The 17,696-nt window shown below is 54.7% G+C and overlaps 10 protein-coding genes across 10 annotated transcripts; 6 read left to right on the top strand and 4 right to left on the bottom strand.

Annotated features, from left to right (window-relative positions):
- Nucleotides 1-759: 759 nt before the first annotated feature.
- On the top strand, nt 760-1,152 carry BAUCODRAFT_221456 (uncharacterized protein). Its single transcript, XM_007680858.1, has one exon. It carries the CDS (start codon nt 878-880, stop codon nt 1,109-1,111), a length of 234 nt encoding a protein of 77 aa, XP_007679048.1. The 5' UTR covers nt 760-877; the 3' UTR covers nt 1,112-1,152.
- Nucleotides 1,153-1,308: 156 nt separating this feature from the next.
- BAUCODRAFT_221421 (uncharacterized protein) lies at nt 1,309-1,880 on the bottom strand. The gene has a single exon (XM_007680857.1). It carries the CDS (start codon nt 1,861-1,863, stop codon nt 1,549-1,551), a length of 315 nt encoding a protein of 104 aa, XP_007679047.1. The 5' UTR covers nt 1,864-1,880; the 3' UTR covers nt 1,309-1,548.
- A 96-nt stretch (nt 1,881-1,976) lies between these two features.
- On the top strand, nt 1,977-2,477 carry BAUCODRAFT_221382 (uncharacterized protein). Its single transcript, XM_007680856.1, has one exon. The coding sequence runs from the start codon at nt 2,000-2,002 to the stop codon at nt 2,339-2,341; it is 342 nt and encodes a 113-aa protein (XP_007679046.1). The 5' UTR covers nt 1,977-1,999; the 3' UTR covers nt 2,342-2,477.
- Nucleotides 2,478-3,764: 1,287 nt separating this feature from the next.
- On the top strand, nt 3,765-5,933 carry BAUCODRAFT_74686 (uncharacterized protein; the record flags this gene model as incomplete). The annotated part of the gene is made up of 2 exons (XM_007680583.1): nt 3,765-4,048; nt 4,199-5,933. The coding sequence occupies 2 exons, from the start codon at nt 3,765-3,767 to the stop codon at nt 5,931-5,933; spliced, it is 2,019 nt and encodes a 672-aa protein (XP_007678773.1).
- Nucleotides 5,934-6,054: 121 nt separating this feature from the next.
- On the top strand, nt 6,055-6,726 carry BAUCODRAFT_221393 (uncharacterized protein). Its single transcript, XM_007680855.1, has 2 exons — nt 6,055-6,104; nt 6,127-6,726. Exon 2 carries the CDS (start codon nt 6,197-6,199, stop codon nt 6,542-6,544), a length of 348 nt encoding a protein of 115 aa, XP_007679045.1. The 5' UTR covers nt 6,055-6,104; nt 6,127-6,196; the 3' UTR covers nt 6,545-6,726.
- Nucleotides 6,727-7,379: 653 nt separating this feature from the next.
- Nucleotides 7,380-8,730, bottom strand: BAUCODRAFT_112878 (uncharacterized protein; the record flags this gene model as incomplete). The annotated part of the gene is made up of 2 exons (XM_007680854.1): nt 8,320-8,730; nt 7,380-8,259 (listed from the first exon to the last, which is right to left on the bottom strand). The coding sequence occupies exons 1-2, from the start codon at nt 8,526-8,528 to the stop codon at nt 7,380-7,382; spliced, it is 1,089 nt and encodes a 362-aa protein (XP_007679044.1). The 5' UTR covers nt 8,529-8,730.
- A 489-nt stretch (nt 8,731-9,219) lies between these two features.
- On the top strand, nt 9,220-10,506 carry BAUCODRAFT_150330 (glycoside hydrolase family 28 protein; the record flags this gene model as incomplete). The annotated part of the gene is made up of 4 exons (XM_007680853.1): nt 9,220-9,577; nt 9,630-9,697; nt 9,753-10,197; nt 10,259-10,506. 4 exons carry the CDS (start codon nt 9,220-9,222, stop codon nt 10,504-10,506), a joined length of 1,119 nt encoding a protein of 372 aa, XP_007679043.1.
- A 107-nt stretch (nt 10,507-10,613) lies between these two features.
- On the bottom strand, nt 10,614-10,895 carry BAUCODRAFT_124846 (uncharacterized protein; the record flags this gene model as incomplete). Its single annotated transcript, XM_007680852.1, has 1 exon — nt 10,614-10,895. The coding sequence occupies one exon, from the start codon at nt 10,893-10,895 to the stop codon at nt 10,614-10,616; it is 282 nt and encodes a 93-aa protein (XP_007679042.1).
- Nucleotides 10,896-11,041: 146 nt separating this feature from the next.
- Nucleotides 11,042-11,383, bottom strand: BAUCODRAFT_36591 (uncharacterized protein). Its single transcript, XM_007680473.1, has one exon. It carries the CDS (start codon nt 11,222-11,224, stop codon nt 11,069-11,071), a length of 156 nt encoding a protein of 51 aa, XP_007678663.1. The 5' UTR covers nt 11,225-11,383; the 3' UTR covers nt 11,042-11,068.
- Nucleotides 11,384-15,734: 4,351 nt separating this feature from the next.
- Nucleotides 15,735-17,663, top strand: BAUCODRAFT_150328 (uncharacterized protein; the record flags this gene model as incomplete). The annotated part of the gene is made up of 1 exon (XM_007680851.1): nt 15,735-17,663. The coding sequence occupies one exon, from the start codon at nt 15,735-15,737 to the stop codon at nt 17,661-17,663; it is 1,929 nt and encodes a 642-aa protein (XP_007679041.1).
- Between the last annotated feature and the right edge of the window lie 33 nt (nt 17,664-17,696).

The following is a 17,696-nucleotide window of genomic DNA, read 5'->3' as shown; positions in this document are numbered from 1 at the left end:
CTACTGCACCCGAGTGGAGGGTCAGTGGGAATGGGCACATGCATGGCAGTCAATCTGGTCTGCGCTTTCTCGACATGAACTGCACGCTCACCAGGCAAGCTTATTCTCCCACGCGAACTTTGTCCTAGCCCTCCCATCTTCGTATCGTACTCTGCGCGCTTTCCATACGAGAGCATGCATTCGAGGGTGCGAGAAGTGTGCAAGACCTATACACGATTCCCGCATCAGGTCAGGTTGAAGGCGTCATAATCGCTCCTCCCACGGCAATAGTGCAAGCCAACCGGATCGCCCTGAGGTCGTGTGACCCACGAACTGAGGCGGGCGCACAGCAGCGTCTGCAAGGTGCCGTCACTCTACCACGATGCGAGGTTGGCTTTAGCGTGGGGTGAGAATCCCGCTGGAAGCTGTGCTTGCATTAGGATTTTCAATATGCTCAGACGCCGCAGAGCGAGGGATCGTCTGCAGTCACATCATGCTGCTAGTATCATGACTGACGCATCCCAGCATAGAGTCAGTCAATTCCAGTTTCCCGGTTACAGGACGAACTTATTTAGTCGTGATCCTGTAGCAATGACGCTGCTGTGCATTGACAGAGCTGCTGCTGAAGCAGTGGCGGAAGTGCATATTCCTTATGTGGGATAGTCAATCATCGCACTCTCATCGCTCCTCGGTGGAAGACGTCGAAAGCGACGGCTACGCACGTCTGCTTCGTTAGTAAGATTGCAAATCTGACTATTGCAACGAGCGCACAGCCAAGCGAGATCATGTTCTCCGCGTAGACATTATGGCTGGTGTCGAACATTATTGGAGCTAACGAAGTAATAGTCTCGGTAGTCGTGGCTCAAAAGACGCAGACGGCTTGCTCTACTGTAACCTAATGATGAACGCCAGGGCACGGTGCCGACCCGCGCCCGTTGACTCAGCTGTCATGGCCATTAGCGGGACCGTGCTGAGTGCGGCCACCGAGACGCCAAGTCTTGTTCCGGCATGCTTGAAAAGGACTTGCACTGGAGCATGTGTCTGCGGCGAAGCAGAACAACCTGCCGAAGTAAGCGGTCATCGAGAGAACATCATCGGACACCTACGATGTGATCGACAGCGGCAGAGGTGAAGATCAGCAACGCGTGGTTTCCACGAGCAAGCACGTACGAGATACGTCCGTCCCATCAGTTCTTTGGCGGATTGCGGAGAGTGTGGGGCGGTAGAGGAGGCGCTCGAGTCATTGGTCGTCGCTCTTTCGAACCTGCTGTTCACTCGGACGAGCAGGTCCACAGCCCGGCTGGGGGGTCCACTTCTTGCCACACTCACATGCTCTGGCGCCTGCGCAAAGGCCGAGAGACTATACGTGGCTCGACCGTGCAGCTGGAAGCCGTTCGATAAGGTTTGCTTACCTCCATTACCGTTGAGTCTAAGTCTTCCTCAGCAGATGCCGCCGTACAAGTCGGCGGCAAGTTCATCAACGGTGCGCCGCTATCATAGCGTAAGCGAGGGTGGTTGGACAATTGTCGCTGGCGCTTGTCGCGCGCGGTAGTAAAGGTGCATTTGCGTTCACTTTCTTCCAAAGCCGTTTATGTTGTCGGTACTAGTGCTCTCGTATAATGAACTGCTACCGTGACAACAAGGAATGTTCCCTTCACGTAAAACGTCTCGAATGCGGCTTGCGCAGGGTATGGTCGCTCGAACAGTATGTATTGTGCGAATGGTTTGTAGAATGTAGAGCCTTGCGATCTGCGTTGGTAGATCTTTGGAGGTTGACGAAGGGAAGCCAAGGCCGCTCTTTGCGCTGCGCTCGTGCATTGACAGACGAAGATCGACCGCTATGCTGGCCCACCTGATACTGTTGCTCGAATGTCTAATAATCATGATGGAGTCAATACACCTTCGCGACACACGTGTGCATTGCAGATCTGTGATGGCAGAGCAGAGACGCAGCGCATTCTTGGCAGCATGCGGTTGCGGCGGGCCCTCGTTCTATCAGAACACCCCTGCATTTCGGTTGATGAGGTTAAGCGTCGGTGTGGGCGATGAGTCGGGTGGGCAATGCCGGGCTGCCATAACTCTATTGGCACTGGCGCGGACCAAGAAGATCAGGCTGGGCTGGCATCCCCATTCGACGAGGCATCTGCTGTCATGTGCGGGGAGACCGCTGCAGCTGAAGGGTAAACCTAGTTGCCCATTGGGAATTCGGCCCGCGCTGCAGCTTCATCCTCGATCCGAGACTTTCGCGCTGCGGCCCACCTGGTTACCCTGCAAGGTATTCCGCTCGATATTGCAGCCTCCTGCAGCCACCAGCATCGCGCGGTGGAGTGCGTCAGCTAATGACCAGCTAGTGACCTGCTAGGAAGAGCCTGGCGATGCATCCGCGTACCCTTGGTCGTAGCTGTACATCCAATCCCGAACGTATGGTCTCAGGTGTCATTCGAAGCACGCTTCTGCTTCACCCTTCAGGACCCTGGGTGAAACTCAGGAAATTACGCAGACTGAAGATCTGACCGACTGAGGAACACCCCACGCGGCTACGGTCATTCGCTGGTGTGGGAACCGGAGCGCCGGCCTGTATAATTGATCTTGGGACCTCAAACTGCGCGCCGTTCGTTGAACTTCTGGTGGAGCTACCAGTGCCGACAGCTCAGACTTGCCGCGAACGTTGGTCTGACGATCTGTAAACCGTAACACAATTCTGGATGCTTGCTTCGAACTGGGGCTCTACTGTACTGTGAATTACAGCGTCGTATATTTGCTATCAGCCACCAGTTGCCTGCCTGCTCGAGGGCTTTGGAAACGGACAGTGAGAGCCTGTCCCTACGGATTCGTCGGATCCCACCAAGCATCCCTATCCGCGAGAGATCCCACAGGGTTGTAGCAGCAACAGCTGCTTCATATACACTGGCTTTGGGATCGACCGCAGAATACGAGACTTGAAGAGGCCACTTTCCCCACTCAGCGTCGACCAAAGCTTACCACATTGGACTCCAACCTGCGCGCCGGCCAGCGTCGCAACCGTGTTGCGGTGGCCACGGGCTTACGTGAGGTTTGCGACAGGCTATCAACACCAGATGGCCACAACCTTCAATCAGACCATGCTACCAAACGGCTCTCTGCCCACCGATACCAACACGCACAGTCACAGCGACCGTGGGAATTTGCCACGCCATCAGCCTGCCCCATTTCACCAGCAGGCTTTTGAACCGCCTCGCCCGGTGGAGCCTCGACCGAGACCTTACCTGCAACCCTCAGTTTCCGAGTCCTCTGGAACGCGGAGACAACTGCACGGCCCATATAACACCTCTCCTAATCCAAGCGCCGACCACCGTCCACACGGCCAGATCCTGCCCGGGCTCCGTGACCTGCTGTCTCCAGGTCCCCACACGAATGCCCCGTCCGCGTTCGCTTCACAGTGGTCGTTCAACCCACTGGCTCACTCGAGCACGAGGAATAGTGAGACATCACGCCCTTTCCAAGGATGGCATCCACCTTTAGCACTACATCCGCCTGTGGAGAGTACGCAGTACCCAAGTCTGCCAGGGCGCCGCATAGAGCTCCCAATCCTGGAGACGAGTCCAGTTGCGCGACACCCTCCGCAATCATCACCGGCATCGCCGTACAATGGCGGCAATGATGTACGAGATTTCAGCCAGCTTAGACATGATCGCACACACCCATCCTGTTCTACTTCATACTTCACTAACGGGGTGCCAAGCCCATACGCTGGCACTCCCGATGACAGCCAGTACCGGAGCACCACCCTAAATTGCGATCGCTCGATGAGCGAAAACGCACAGCTCTGCGCGAACGAGCCTCAAAAGAAGTATCTCGGCGTGAAAGACATCCCGAATGAGGGCACTTTCCATGTGTACGAGGGTGGGCACCGCATTCCAACGCATGTTGATGGCGAGCAAGTAAACCCTCAATGGGGGCTCACCAAGGCCAACAAGCCTCGCAAGCGGTTGGCGCTAGCTTGCCTAGACTGTCGTGAGAAGAAGATCAAATGCGAGCCAGGCATAAACAGCTGCCTCCAATGCGAGAAGGCCAAACGCACGTGTCGAAAGTAGGTATGGCTGACACGGTCAAGTCGCAGTCACTGACGGCAACGCAGGGCACCGATGCATCCAGAAATCGGAGCTACATCGACGTGGCAAGGTGATGCAGTCTCCCCTGTGCGCAAGGGCGCGTCCGATCCTACTCCACAGGCCACCAGTGAACCGAACGGGGAGCACAACATAACCAAGCGAAGGTCAAGGGAGGATCCGTCACCGCCCAATGTACCAAGCAAGAAGCATCGCTCAGCGTCTCCTAGCCTGGAACCGGAGCCTGCATCGGCTGGCGTTGCAAAGGTCGCTGACGTCGCGGCTTTAGGTCCCACAGTCTTTGTACCCGACAAAGTCCTAGCGTGGGAAGAAGATCCGTTCGCCGTTGACAGAGAGGTCAGCCGTCATCTTATAGATTCATACTTCAACCATGTCAATAGTGGCGCATATTGCTTGTTTCCGCGTAAGCGGTTCATGGACTGGCTGACACATGCCACGGACAAGTGTCAACGGGAACGCACAATGCTTTACGCCATGCTAGCAATGGGCTCGGTGTTTACAGACGATCGCTTCTCCGGCTACGGCAAACGATGCGCACAAGTCGCGAAAGATGCAATCCTAGCGACAATCAGCACGTCAGATCTTCCCGTGATTCAAGCACGGCTGGTCATGGCGCTCTATTATACCGGAAAAGGTGCCAGCGGCCTTGCTCGGGACTTTGCAGGTCTAGCAATCCGTGCCTGTAGTGGCAGTGGCCAGTCGCTGTTCACGGAACCGGCTCCGGATGCAATGGAACGTCTACGCGCTCGTGGACGTATCGAATTCTGGCTTACACCGGAACAGCTCGTCGAGTGCGGACGTCGCACATTCTGGTCTTGCTTCTTGCTCGATCGCTATGAATGTGGCACGCTTTGCGCGATCGATCTCCGGGATATCTTTCTTCGTCTGCCCTGTGCCGATGACTGCTATGAGCGTGGATCGGTCTCTGATGCTCCATACTACAACAACGGCATTGTGGAGCCTCTCCGAACGATACTGACCCCGTCAAGTGCGGTGTGTCCCATGGCGTGGCTATGCCTCCTTTCAGCGATCTGGGGCGACGTTCTCACATTCTCTAGCCGGATGATTCACCGTTCCAACGATTCCTTCAGAGAAGCGTACGAAGCGTTTTACGCGGAAACGCAGAATAGGTTGCAGGGATGGTCATCGCGGCTTCCGGAATATCTGCACTACAGCGAAGAGAATATCAGACGTAGCATGTTGGGCGGATACGGCATCGTGTTCGTCTCGACGCATACCCTCTACCACTGCATCCTAATGAGACTAAACCGCTACGTCCGATACAAGGTGGTGGCTCCCGAAACCGTGAAGCGGAATATAAGGGACGCACATCATCACGCTCACAAATTATTGACAATGCTAGGCGCTGAGAAAGCAGCTTTTGCCGAGCTGTCATCTTCTATCCCGGCGCCTGCTGAACGTTGCGACCCGTTGCTCTCGACACCGTTTGCAGGATATGCCGCAATACTTGCCATTGACATTGTTGGAGCTGGAGGTCTGGAAACCGGCCTACGCGCCACTTTGGATGCCACGAACAATGCGCTGGATTGCTTCCAGACGATTTCACGATGTTGGAACAGCGCCAGGAATCAGCTGATCGATGCTCAAACCCGTCATCTACAAATTCGCAATGTCCTGCAACGGCCCAACAAGACGCGGAGCGGTGCTTGGCTTGGATCTCAATGGGGCATAAAAGATCCTCTGGTGGAGTTTGAGCGACATCACGACTGCATATACCCTTACGATGAGCATTCCCGGGAAGATGGTTACAGTCCGATGTACTTCGACGCGCTTAGAGAAGGTGGACACAGAAGCTCACCTTCTGGCAGTGTGCGGGTAGCGTAAAGAAAAGGCGTGGGCAAAATGTGAGACCGGGTTTCCGGCTTGTTCTCTAGCACAGCAGGCTACGATCATACCTGGGATTACAGCACCAGGGAGCTGTCAAGGGCAGCATTGTGCTCAGATGTGAAGCATTGGCTGTATACTACTATTGTATCATGGCTGTGCATGGAAAAGGCTGTAGCAGTCTCCCGAAAAGGCGCCAGTGGTGCCCACAACCTAACGATGCACGGTAAGAACACCCCGCGGAAATCAGCACACGGTCTTGTATGCGTTCATGGGCAGAGGTTTGGCGGCTTGCAGGCATGCCGAGATTGCGGGTACCTGCGAGTCTGTCAACGTGCGTGGGAAGCATACTCAAGATTCCAAATTCATCCACTTCGCTGGAATACAGTGAGACAGTGGGTATGACGACGGGAAGGATGAAAGATGTACCGACTATCCAGTCAGCCGCTGACCTGTGCATCAATGTGCGTAGAGGAAGCAGGGGTGATGTCTCAGTCGTATGCGAACGCCCAGCCGTACCCTTTCCGACGGTAGAGAGAATTCCTTTACTACTTGCTACGATCTGTCATAATGTGCACGATCGAAACCAGCAAACACCCAACGCCCAATAGCGCCTTCGGGACGCTGGGCCGCCAAGCCACGACTCCGGGGAAGACTCGGGAAAGGGTGTATCATCTGTGCACTGAATACGTAAGCCAATATGGAGCACAAACGGCAGGGCAGCCACTGCCACTGCATAAGCGTGAGGAGGACGAGGGCCAGGCATTGCGACACAGCTGTGGCGCGAGTCTCCGCCAAGACATGTGCACGGAGCGACAATCTTAAAACGACGAAAGTTGCTCGTACGCCAGTAAGCGAGTAGTTCCATTCAACGCCCTTGCATGTCGCTACGTACTCTACGTACCTGAGACGTGAGACGGATGATCAACCACGTTTTGTCGTCTTGTCAATGTGGCAGAGCAAAAGGAACATACTATGCTACCCGAAAGCACCTACCCACCATGCATCCGACCTCGACCTCATTGTGCAGCAGATCTGTACGGCCGAAAGATAGCTTTTGTACCTTCTAGTGAACAAGACCAGGATCTATGCTGTATAATCATGGCGCAGGATCCGGGAAGACCCAGTGCCGAATACGTACGCCGGCACGGCAAACAGGCTCAGCGGCTGTCGCTAGCCGAGAAGCGAGGGCCACCAACGTACTGAATGGTCCCATGCCTATACCAAGGCTCTAATTCTGTCGCTTCAACCCGTCGATGGGCGCGCTCCTCGCGAAGATCGTAGGGTGGACAGCAACTAGCTATGTCGCAGACCTCCAGCAAACGTCCACTGTTCGTCACGTTACAGCGGACGCGGAATGGGAGGAGATTTGCCAATGACCCACATAGGGCTCGTGGTGCTTGCGCGCCAGAACCTTTGGGCTCTGCGAAACGCCAGCAGCGTCTTCTAGCGGTCCTTCGGTCTTGCAAAAGCGATCTCTTCATCTTCGCTGCCCTTTGACGCAATGTCATCACTGCCAAGGCTGTCTCTCATGCCTGCGAACCGCGCAGCATCCTTGCTCCGTTTCTCAACAATGTCGAGGTGAGCAAACTCCTGCCTTGCAAGCTGCACATTCACCCTAGCTGCATTGAAAGTAGCTTCATCGCTTGGCATCACTACTGCCAGGTTCGTGTTCTCTGTCAGCCGCGTGATGAAGAACATGAATTCGCCAGTTTTGACCTGCATCTCCGCGAACGAGACCTCAGACGCCAAAGTACCGGTATGCTTTGCCATAGAATGCTTATGGGTCTTTAATATGCTGCTTAGCCGCTCGAATCTGTCGCTGTAAGGATTTTGTCCTTCGCTGCCGCGCGTGATGTGGGTGACGACCAAGCATGTCGTTCTTTCGTATAGTACAAGCTCTCGAGCATCCAACAACTCAGCCAACTTCTGCAGCATGCGCTCGATGACCGTAGCATTTGGCACGAGGAAGTAGATCACCTGCGTCCATGCGCGATATAGGCTTTGATCCCATATTGACGTCGCCCAGAAGTCGACCTGCTGCTCAAGGAAGCCTTCGTCTTCGCAGGTTGAGCGTACCTCTACCGCGCGTTGCTGGAAAACTCGAGACTTCTGATCGGCCGGGATGAGGTCCATCTTATGAATCAGTATGAACACTCTACTGTTGGGACTGAACTCATGCAGAGCCCTGATCGTTGACGCAAAGTTCAACAAGTCCGCTGCAGCTTCTCTTGAAGATATGTCGAAAACGAAGATAAGCACAGCAACAGATGTGAAAACGTGAGAGCGCTGGTTGGTGAGGTAAGACTCCACGAAAGAGTCTTGACTGGAATACACAAGCATCAGCTCAGTCGATTGACTGGCGAGCGCCGGCCTACTGTCTTACCCGCCACAGTCCCATAGATTCAGCATAAGATTTCCCATGAATCTGATGTTGCTATGCTCAACGTCTACGGTGGCGCCCAGTCTCCGTACATCCTTTGCTACGTAGTTGCTGAAGATAATGGATCGCATCGAAGACTTGCCCGCTCCCGAGCGACCCATGAGCAGGACTTTGCGCTGCTTCTGACGTTTACTGCGCTCCGTGGTATTCATGCTGGGCTTCTCAGGTGTAGAATATGCGAACGGTCAAGGTCAATGCTCTCATATGGGTCACGCTCGGCTCTTCGTATACATGAACGTTATCGCGTTAATCAGTCGAGGGTTTCTGTTCTGGCCCTTGGCCACAGAAGTTCTGCCGTCGGTCGCAGTGTGCTGTGAAATGGTCGCCCAAGCACCGGCGAGCTCCGCTCGGGCGTCAAACGGAGAAATGGACTCCCGCCTCGCCCAACTCTCCTCACGCAGCCACGACATCTCACGTGCAAAAGTGCGTAGTGCGTACATCATACAACGACCGCAGTCGGTTGGGAATGCAAAGAGTGCATTAAGAAGATGTTAGCACTCAGAAGCATTTGTTCCTATTACGCAACAGCCCATTGCTGCGACGGCCTCGTGCCAGACCAGCCCCAACAAATTCACTTTGGCGGTACGCAGGGCGCGCTGTCTCAAGATATCGCTTCCACGGCTTACGTGGAGCTCGCCATCTTTGCTGCGATGCAACGCTACAGGTATGTGAACCTGATGTCTGCTAGCAGCGTACATAATCGTCGCCGCAGTTGCGCACCTCGGGTCAGCTCGCCCCATCGACTCTTTACCTCTGCCTAGGTATCTGGTGTAACTATTGTCACTTTTTACTGTGCCTCAACTTCCATACCTTCTCTTCTTACACCTTGAATCGAGTTTTGTGATGTTGCTCGCCTCGCTCTGGCTGGCCCTCTGGGCGCTCCCTGCGCTGGTCGCATCTCAGTCCGCAGATATAATCACCAGCGTGGGCCCCAAAACATCCATCGCTGCGAAGAGAGCTATTCGAACATGCAACATAACCTCATACGGTGCTGTTGCGGACGGTAAGACCGACATTTCAACAGCACTTAAGGCTGCCTTCAATGCTTGCAAATCCGGCGGCGTCGTCGTGATACCGAATGGGAATTACGCTCTGGCCAATTGGGTTACCCTATCTGGCGGTAATGCATGGGCTCTACAACTTGACGGCATCATCTATCGTAACGGAACCGCAGGCGGCAATATGATCTTCATCGAACACGGTACGGATTTCGAATTCTTCTCCTCCACTGGCTATTCGCGGCGGCAACGAAGGCGGGCTTGATGGCATTGATGTTTGGTCGACCAATATCTGGATCCACGATATCATGGTGACGAACAAGGTAGGCACGAGAACTACATTACCGGGTGGAGGTCCTGACTCTAACATTTCACTAGGATGAGTATGTGACCGTGAAGTCGCCAGCCAGAAACATTCTTGTCGAACAGATCTACTGCAACTGGTCCGGTGGCTGCGCCATGGGTTCCTTAGGCAGTGACACTAATATCAGTGCCGTCACTTACAAGGACGTGTACACCTGGAGCTCAAACCAGATGTATATGATCAAGTCTAACGGTGGTAACGGCACCGTGTCTGACGTCGTTCTCGAGAACTTCATCGGCCACGGCAACGCCTACAGCTTGAACATCGACCAATACTGGAGCTCCGAGTCCACCGTAGCCGGTAACGGAGTGCAGCTGAGCAGCATCAAGATCAACAACTGGACCGGCACCGAAGCCAATGGTGCGCAGCGTGGCCCAGTCCGTGTGATTTGCGCTGACGGAGCTCCCTGCACCGGTGTTGATATCAAAGATTTCGCGATGTGGACGGAAACGGGAAATGGTGTGTACAGCAGCGAGACACGCCCTGTTACGCAGAAAGCTGACTTCGCTGCTCGTGACAGGTCAATGGTACGCCTGTCGATCTGCATACACAGATTCGCCATCATTCTGCTTGAAGGACAGCAGCGACCACGTCTCCTATAGTGCGACGACAAGCACTGCGACGGTCGCGCCAACAGGGTACCAAGCGCCAAAGATGTCCGCCGATTTGGCCACGCTTACGTGGGGCACGACAGCAATCATCCCCATTCCTGCGATACCAACGAGCTTCTTTCTCGGTACCTCGCCACTGAAGCCGTTGGCAGACTAGCATAACTCGCCATGCTGAAAATCTTCTTCTTATTAACACGGATGCACGCTCTCTGTAGCCAGGGCAAGCCAGAGCAGATGTTGCAAAGCAGATGCTGTTCCATCGAACTACCATCCTGCTGTTCTACTTAATGTCTCTAGAATGCATGCTCCTGTTCGCTTCTGTTTCAAGCTGTATTTCTGTTCAGGCAGCAGGGACCGATTTTGCTCGGCGGCAGGCGTCTCTAGCCCGTGCACGTGCGTAACCGCAGCTTTAGCTCTCATCCGCTCAAGTGTTCGAAGCTGCTTCCAGTGGTCTCGGACCCACGCATCGACGCAGCCCTCGTCCCGCGATGACCCGTTCTCCGCCACCAATTTGTACAGCTCGCTGTCCGGATCAAGAACGGACATTGCAGCTGTCTGTTCATCAACGCTTAGGTAACGACGGAAAGCTCTCACGATCTCGGGAAGGAGCTTGTCAGCCTTTCTGCTGTGGCGAGCGATCAGGCGCGCTCCTCTTTCGAGCGCTCCACAAGTCTCCCGATAGAAGACTTGCGCCGCGCAGGAGTAGCCGTTTCAGACTCCTACCCCCGAAGGATCCTAGCGCGATCATGAAGCAAAGGAGAGGTAGAGACAGCGGCAGAGCTTGCGATAGACTCCCTATCCATAGGCAAGGGCCGGGCGTGATCAAATTGCTGTCCTGCGGCCTTCGCCTGTGCATCGTCTTTGCTAGGCTCCATTGTTTGGTAGGGTTTCTACGAGGGTGCAGATGTTCTTGCTTGATGTTCGCTTGTTGCAAGATCACTTCCAGGCGGATTCTTGTACACCGTTCGGCAAGCTCACGTACGTTCTAGTCGCAATATTCAGCCACCTACCTTGCCCGCCTCTACTGTGGGGCGTCGTAACGCGAATGAGAGCTATAGACGGAGATCACGCGATGCAGAATGCCGCATGCGGAGAAGCTTGGCTATGCGGATAAGCTCATCAAGCACCGCTAAGCTTTCGGGCTGACAGGGTACGAACGGCAGGAGTAGGTGTAAGGGTGTAAGCTGCTCATGGGGCCAAACTCAGCTGGAGGCATCCGCGTACCGCCGTAGCGCTTCATTGCAGTGGTTTTGATCTCTCAGCCAGTTTGAGATAGGGACAGCCTTGCTACATCAGTGTCGTAACTTTTACATTTGTACAGCCTGAGTAGAACAACAGCGTTGCGATGACGGAGTGCAGCGATGCGGGACGATACCGGGCCGTCGCCGACACCATACCTTGATGAGAAAAGCAACATGGTTGGAGAACAGCTACCATACGTATTCGAATAACGTCAATGTTTGGCATGTATCACATTCTAGAGGGGCTTTAGCTGGGCGGAGCGTTGACGAAGAAGCAAATCTAGCATTGCAGGACGAGGTGTACATGTAGGTAGAACAATGTGCACGATGCCGACACAGCCCGGCCGCTATCCAGTCTCATCTCTCAGAATCGACGTATAGGCCATTGGCCGTCAGAACGAACGCGGGCCGGGATGAAGTTCGCGAAGGAATTGGAAGACGGCTTGGTCGCAGAATGGAAGGACAAGTATTTGGACTACAAGACGGGCAAGAAGAAGTTGAAAGCTGTGGCGAGGGCAATGAGAAGTGTCGAGGACGAGGTGCGTGATCCAAATGCGCAACATGGTGTAGATGGCAGCCGCTTATAGGTGCGGCAGAAACCACCGTCGAGAAGTCCGTTCGCTTCTCTACGAGATGCGCCTGTTTACTCCCTCTTCCAGCGTGACCGAGCTCGCCCAGGGCAAGACTCTGCGCCTGCGTCACAAGCGAGCAACACGCCGCTGTTCCTTCCCAGGTCGAGAAGCGCAGAGCCGAGCCCGCAACTGTCCCAGGACGGTCAACGAACACCGAAGGCCAAACCTATCAACGAGCGCAGTCCGTTGCAGATAAAGCAGGATGGACCTCGACTGACCAGGTATGGAAGTATCATCGGTACTCCACCTGACGATCCGAGTCCGGCTATGCAGCATTTAGGTCGCGCTCCAACGCTCGAACTGCCACAGCCGGCCATCGATGTGCACCATGACGATGACTATGAACGCCCTGTCAGCCCTGGATCTCCAGATGTCACAGGCCGTGACCTCAAACCACCTCCGACTCAGCTAGCGCACACAGGTAATGCCTACCAGATCACAAAGCCAATAGACGCTCCAGCCAGCGCACTGTCCTCGAAACGGTTTGAGCATCTTCGGCAGACCGAACGGAGTAATTCTCTGCCCGGTGGGAGTAAGCCACTAGTGAGACGAATGTTCTCGTCCGTTGCTGCTCCATCTGGTGGCAACCGACCCGTCAACACCGATGTGGCCTTGGAAGCTTACCGCGAGGTCGACTTTCGCCAAGCAGAGTTCTTTCTCTTCTTAGACAAGGAGCTGCACAAGATAGAATCATTCTACAAGTCGAAGGAGGAAGAAGCTCGAGAGAAGCTCAAGCTTCTCCGTGAGCAGTTACACATCATGCGCGACAGGCGTGCAGAAGAGATTTTCGCAGCGGAGCAGAAGCACAAACAAACCAGCAGAACAAACTTAAGCCGGCAGAATACGGCAAACGGCAATCAGCATATCGATTGGGACCACCTACCGGAGCCAGAGGCGAAAACGAACGGTCACGACATAGTTGACGGAGGTGCTGCGCGATCACGGCGCCAGCATCCCTTCAAAAGATCACTGGAAGTGACCCGTGAGGCACTCGAGAAGGCACGATCCGGACCGGTCGGGAAGACATCACAAGCTATGGAGCAGCTTAGTACACCAGAACGCGCTTTAGGCGTGGGCGCTGGTCGTGTGGTAGATCCAAGCCAAGACTATACCAGACGACCTGTCCATGCGCCGCCGTACCGGCAGGCAAAGCGGAAACTCAAGATCGCCCTCGCAGAGTACTATCGAGGCCTTGAGTTGCTTAAATCGTACGCTTTACTTAATCGAACCGCATTCCGCAAAATCAACAAGAAGTATGACAAGACCGCTAACGCTAGTCCTCCGCTGCGGTACATGAGTGAGAAGGTCAACAAAGCGCACTTCGTTGAAAGTACAACAATGGATGATCTGATCGTCCAGGTTGAGGATCTGTATGCGCGCTACTTTGAGCGCGGTAACCACAAAGTAGCGGTCGGCAAGCTACGAGCAAAGATCGCGAAAGCTGGCGACTTCACCGGGCCCATCTTTCGCGCCGGCCTGCTTCTTGCCGCTGGAGCAGTCTTTGGAGTCGAAGGTCTTGTTGCTGGTATCATCCGTCTGACGGACTCTCGATACAGTCCAGCAGAGCAGACAAACACTTCGTACCTGCTGCAGATCTACGCCGGCTACCTGCTAATGCTGATTCAAGTGGCCTTATTCGTTGTCGACGCCGCTGTCTTCACAAAGTACAAAGTCAACTATCAATTCATCTTCGAGTTCGACCCTCGCGATATGCTGGACTGGAAGCAGCTTGCGGAGATGCCGGCTTTTTTCTGGTTTTTGCTCGGCTTTATTGTTTGGTGCAACTTCTCAACCTTCGGCGCAGCGAGCCACATGTATATCTACTGGCCGGTCATCCTCATCGGACTCTCTCTGGTGTTACTCTGCGCTCCACCGCCCTTGTTCTATCCTCGCAGTCGCGCTTGGTTCTTAACAAGCAATTGGCGACTGCTACTTGCTGGTGTGTTTCCGGTTGAATTTCGGGACTTCTTCCTCGGAGACATGTACTGCTCGCAGACCTACGCGCTTGGCAATCTCGAGCTTTTCTTCTGCCTGTATGCGCAGCACTGGAGCAACCCGCCAAGCTGCAACTCAAGCCATTCGATGTTGCTCGGATTCTTCACAACGTTACCGGGCATCTGGCGTCTACTCCAGTGCTTCCGTCGTTATTACGATACGGAGCTCTGGACCCATTTGGCCAACGGCTTCAAGTATACGTGCACCATCTTGCAGTATGTCTCGCTGTCGGTGTGGCGACTACATCGCGGACACGGTACAATGGCCTTCTTCCTCACGTCAGCCGTCATCAACAGCTCTTACTGCTCTTTCTGGGACCTTAACTACGACTGGTCGATGCCTTTGAACGCATACTCGAAGCCTTATCCGCTGCTCCGCCCCACACTGGCGTACCGAAAACAGGTCTGGGCTTATTACGTTGCCATGGCGCTTGATCCAATCCTGCGCTTCAACTGGATCTTCTACATCATCTACAAAGACGACATACAGCACTCCTCTATTGTATCGTTCTTTGTCGCCTTCTCGGAGGTGCTCCGGAGGAGTATGTGGGTGCTATTCCGCGTGGAGAACGAACACTGCTCGAATGTCACGCGAATGCGCGCCCAGAGAGACCCTACATTACCGTACGAACTCCGGCGCGAGGTGCATACATCTGAGCACGACGCTAGAGAGGCAGTAGCAAGCGGTGAGGCCGGCGCGACGGCTGGTATGGGCGCTGGTCTTACGCCAACCACCACCGCCAGCGGCCGTGATGTTGAGCGCGGTGTTGCGCCCGGTACGCCAGCTAGCTCTCTGCGGCAGAGGAGACAAGGAGTTTCGGAGCAGGAAAGCCCGGTGTATGCGGCGCTGAAGCGCATGGGAAGCACCTTCATGACTGCGCATGCTCTGGATTATGAACGGAAGAGGACGCCCCATAACGAGGATGGGAAGCATGACGACTCTGACAGCGAGCCGGACGAGTAAAGATGGAATCGACTGCCATAAACTGCACAGCACAAAACAATACACGTCACATATTCCCGCGATCTAGTTTACACGACGTGCTTAGCAAGAAAATCAAATTGCGCAACGACGTACGCTTCAGTTACCAGTATCCGTTTCCTCACATTCGTACGGTCCGCCTGCTCACCCTTAGTGACGCTCGTTCGGACTTGTTCAATAGCAAGCGCTCTTAAGGCTTTGCAACCCTCTCTTTTGCACATTCTATCAGTGCTGCAACCCAAGCACCGCAGCTGTCTTGACTGCCTTTCACCGTCTCTTCGTGATACGCGAGACTGACGCGCACCACCGAAGCTAATTGCATAACAAGACGTAACGTAAGCAACATGTCAGGCTTACCACGAGATCAAGGCGGCTTCCAACACAATCGCCAACACTGGAGCTGCAACGAGGGCGCCACAGCAGGACAGTTTCATCAGCAGAGTATATCTTGGTCATCATCGTCACAGAGCAGTACTCCAATGCTTTTGCCATCTATGACTGCACATTCAGCGGCTGTACACTCGGCTCAGAGCGACATGAATATCACAGGTCAGCAAATGTCGGCTCAAGCACATCAGCATCATCAGCAAGCGTGGCAGCACCATCAGCAAGTAATGCTGCATCAGGCCAATGTGACGCAGAGCATGCGTCAGAACATGCAGAACATGATGCAGTCAGTCATGACGCCTCCTTTGCCTGCATTGCCGGTACCGTCGCCAGGTTACCAGCGGCAGGCGAGCTATAGCCAGCAGACTAGCAGGCAGCAGATCCACTACGCACAATCTCCACATGCTGTGCAACAGGTCAATGCTCAGCAGATCCAGTACACATCTCCTCAGACCAGGCCGCAGGTTGGGCACTTGCAGCGACCTCCAACACCGCACAGCAGGGTCATTGGTGAAGAGGGTAGCGACAGCGAGGAGGAGTCTGATAGTGACGATGAATTATCCGATAGTGACCACGAGAGCCACAGGGCAGAAATTGACCACGATAGAGTCGACAACGAGCAGTCCGATCGATCCTTGCGGCAAAGACTGGCTGCCACCGAGCAGAGCATGCTTGTCATGCAGCAGACACTCACTGCCCAGCAGCAGCACCTCCAGCAAGATTGGGCGAACGAACGTGAAGAGCGCAAAGCTCGAGACAAACGCGAGCATGAAGAACGTAAAGCCAGAGACTCTGCTATTACGCGCGAGATGGAGGCTTTGCGTCGGCAGAATGCCGCACAACTTCACGTTCATGAGAAGCAACATGCCAAAGAGCGCGAGGAGCGGAAAGTTCAGGAGGCACGTGGCCGCGCAGAGCTCGAGGCTAAAGCACGCGAGGCGGATAGTCTGCGTCAACAGCTTGACCGCCACCGCCGCCTTCAGCTCGAGCAAGAGCAGCAGCACGGCCGCGAACTTGCGTCTCTGGCAACGCAAGCTCGCTCCCCACAACCACAACCTGGCGTAGACATGTCGGCGTTGCAGAAGGTTATCGACGAGATCCGTACACACAAGATCGAGAAGGGCGACATCCGCGCATTGATTGATGACGTCGTTGGCAAGCAACTGAAAGGTGTGGCCAGAGCGGAAGATCTGGAATCTGCGACTGCGAAGATGGAAAAGACCTTGAGCGAAGTCAGGCCAGGTGCTTCAGCCTCGGAAATGAAAGGTGCAGTTGACAAGGGTCTGTTCGAGGCCGTGGAGAGAGTCGCCAAGCATGCGCGGAAGCAGCAGCGCATCGAACAAGCTCCGCCGGCTGCAGGGATGTCTAGGCAGATATCTCCGATCGGTCCGCATGTCGAGTATATGGTCGAAGAGCTAGAGGATGAGCCTGTGGTGAGCTCTTTAAAGAAGGAAAGCAAGGCTGGGCCATCACCCGCCGCCGTACGCAGCAATGATATGACAAGCATTGGCGGCAGCCTGAAAGCCGGCAGCCCTGCGGTCACGGCTCCTGGAACTCAGGTTGCTCGTGTGAAGAAGTCGCAAGACCCCAAGCAGACCTCAGCGATAGCCTCGGGCGCGTTGACACGGAGCCCAGTGCCAGGAGCTAATCAATCGCAGACAAAGCCGTCTGCTAGCCATCATTCAGTGCATCCTGGCGGAGACACTACACTCGCACGCATAAGCAAGGAGCCAAAATCGCCGGTTCGGGAGCCGGCGCCTCGGACATCGAGTACGCTGGCGCCAATACCACGAACGGAAGGGTCGTCCTCCAAGAATAAGTCATGGCTTTCGGCGGCCGTTCCGCAGAAAGACCCAGGTAGCGCCGTGCTTCTGGTGAAGGATCCAGAGGCGCAGGTACAAATGGAGGCGGCTCCTTCCCGCGCGGAGCTACAGAGTAGTAGCGCTATGGCAAGGTACAATCCGAGCAATCGCGGCGAACAAGACCCTGCGGTGCCCAAGAACCAAAGAAGGTCAAGCAACTTATGTATCCGGAGACACCGACACCAGGGACCGTCGCTGATGGTCAAGCTCTGGTAAGGCAGAACAGAGATGTGGCGAAGAAGATTTCGA

The sequence above is a fragment of the Baudoinia panamericana genome (assembly GCF_000338955.1).
Source record: "Baudoinia panamericana UAMH 10762 unplaced genomic scaffold BAUCOscaffold_10, whole genome shotgun sequence".
NCBI classification, from domain to species: Eukaryota; Fungi; Ascomycota; class Dothideomycetes; order Mycosphaerellales; family Teratosphaeriaceae; genus Baudoinia; species Baudoinia panamericana.
The sequence above is the reverse complement of the archived record's forward strand: the minus strand, read 5'-3'. Positions and strand labels throughout refer to the sequence as shown.

Coding starts and splice junctions, on each gene's coding strand:
- BAUCODRAFT_221382 (XM_007680856.1), top strand. CDS start 2,000: ATGAGGTTAAGCGTCGGTGTGGGCGATGAGTCGGGTGGGCAATGCCGG.
- BAUCODRAFT_36591 (XM_007680473.1), bottom strand. CDS start 11,224: ATGGAGCCTAGCAAAGACGATGCACAGGCGAAGGCCGCAGGACAGCAA.
- BAUCODRAFT_221456 (XM_007680858.1), top strand. CDS start 878: ATGATGAACGCCAGGGCACGGTGCCGACCCGCGCCCGTTGACTCAGCT.
- BAUCODRAFT_221393 (XM_007680855.1), top strand. CDS start 6,197: ATGCGTTCATGGGCAGAGGTTTGGCGGCTTGCAGGCATGCCGAGATTG.
- BAUCODRAFT_221421 (XM_007680857.1), bottom strand. CDS start 1,863: ATGATTATTAGACATTCGAGCAACAGTATCAGGTGGGCCAGCATAGCG.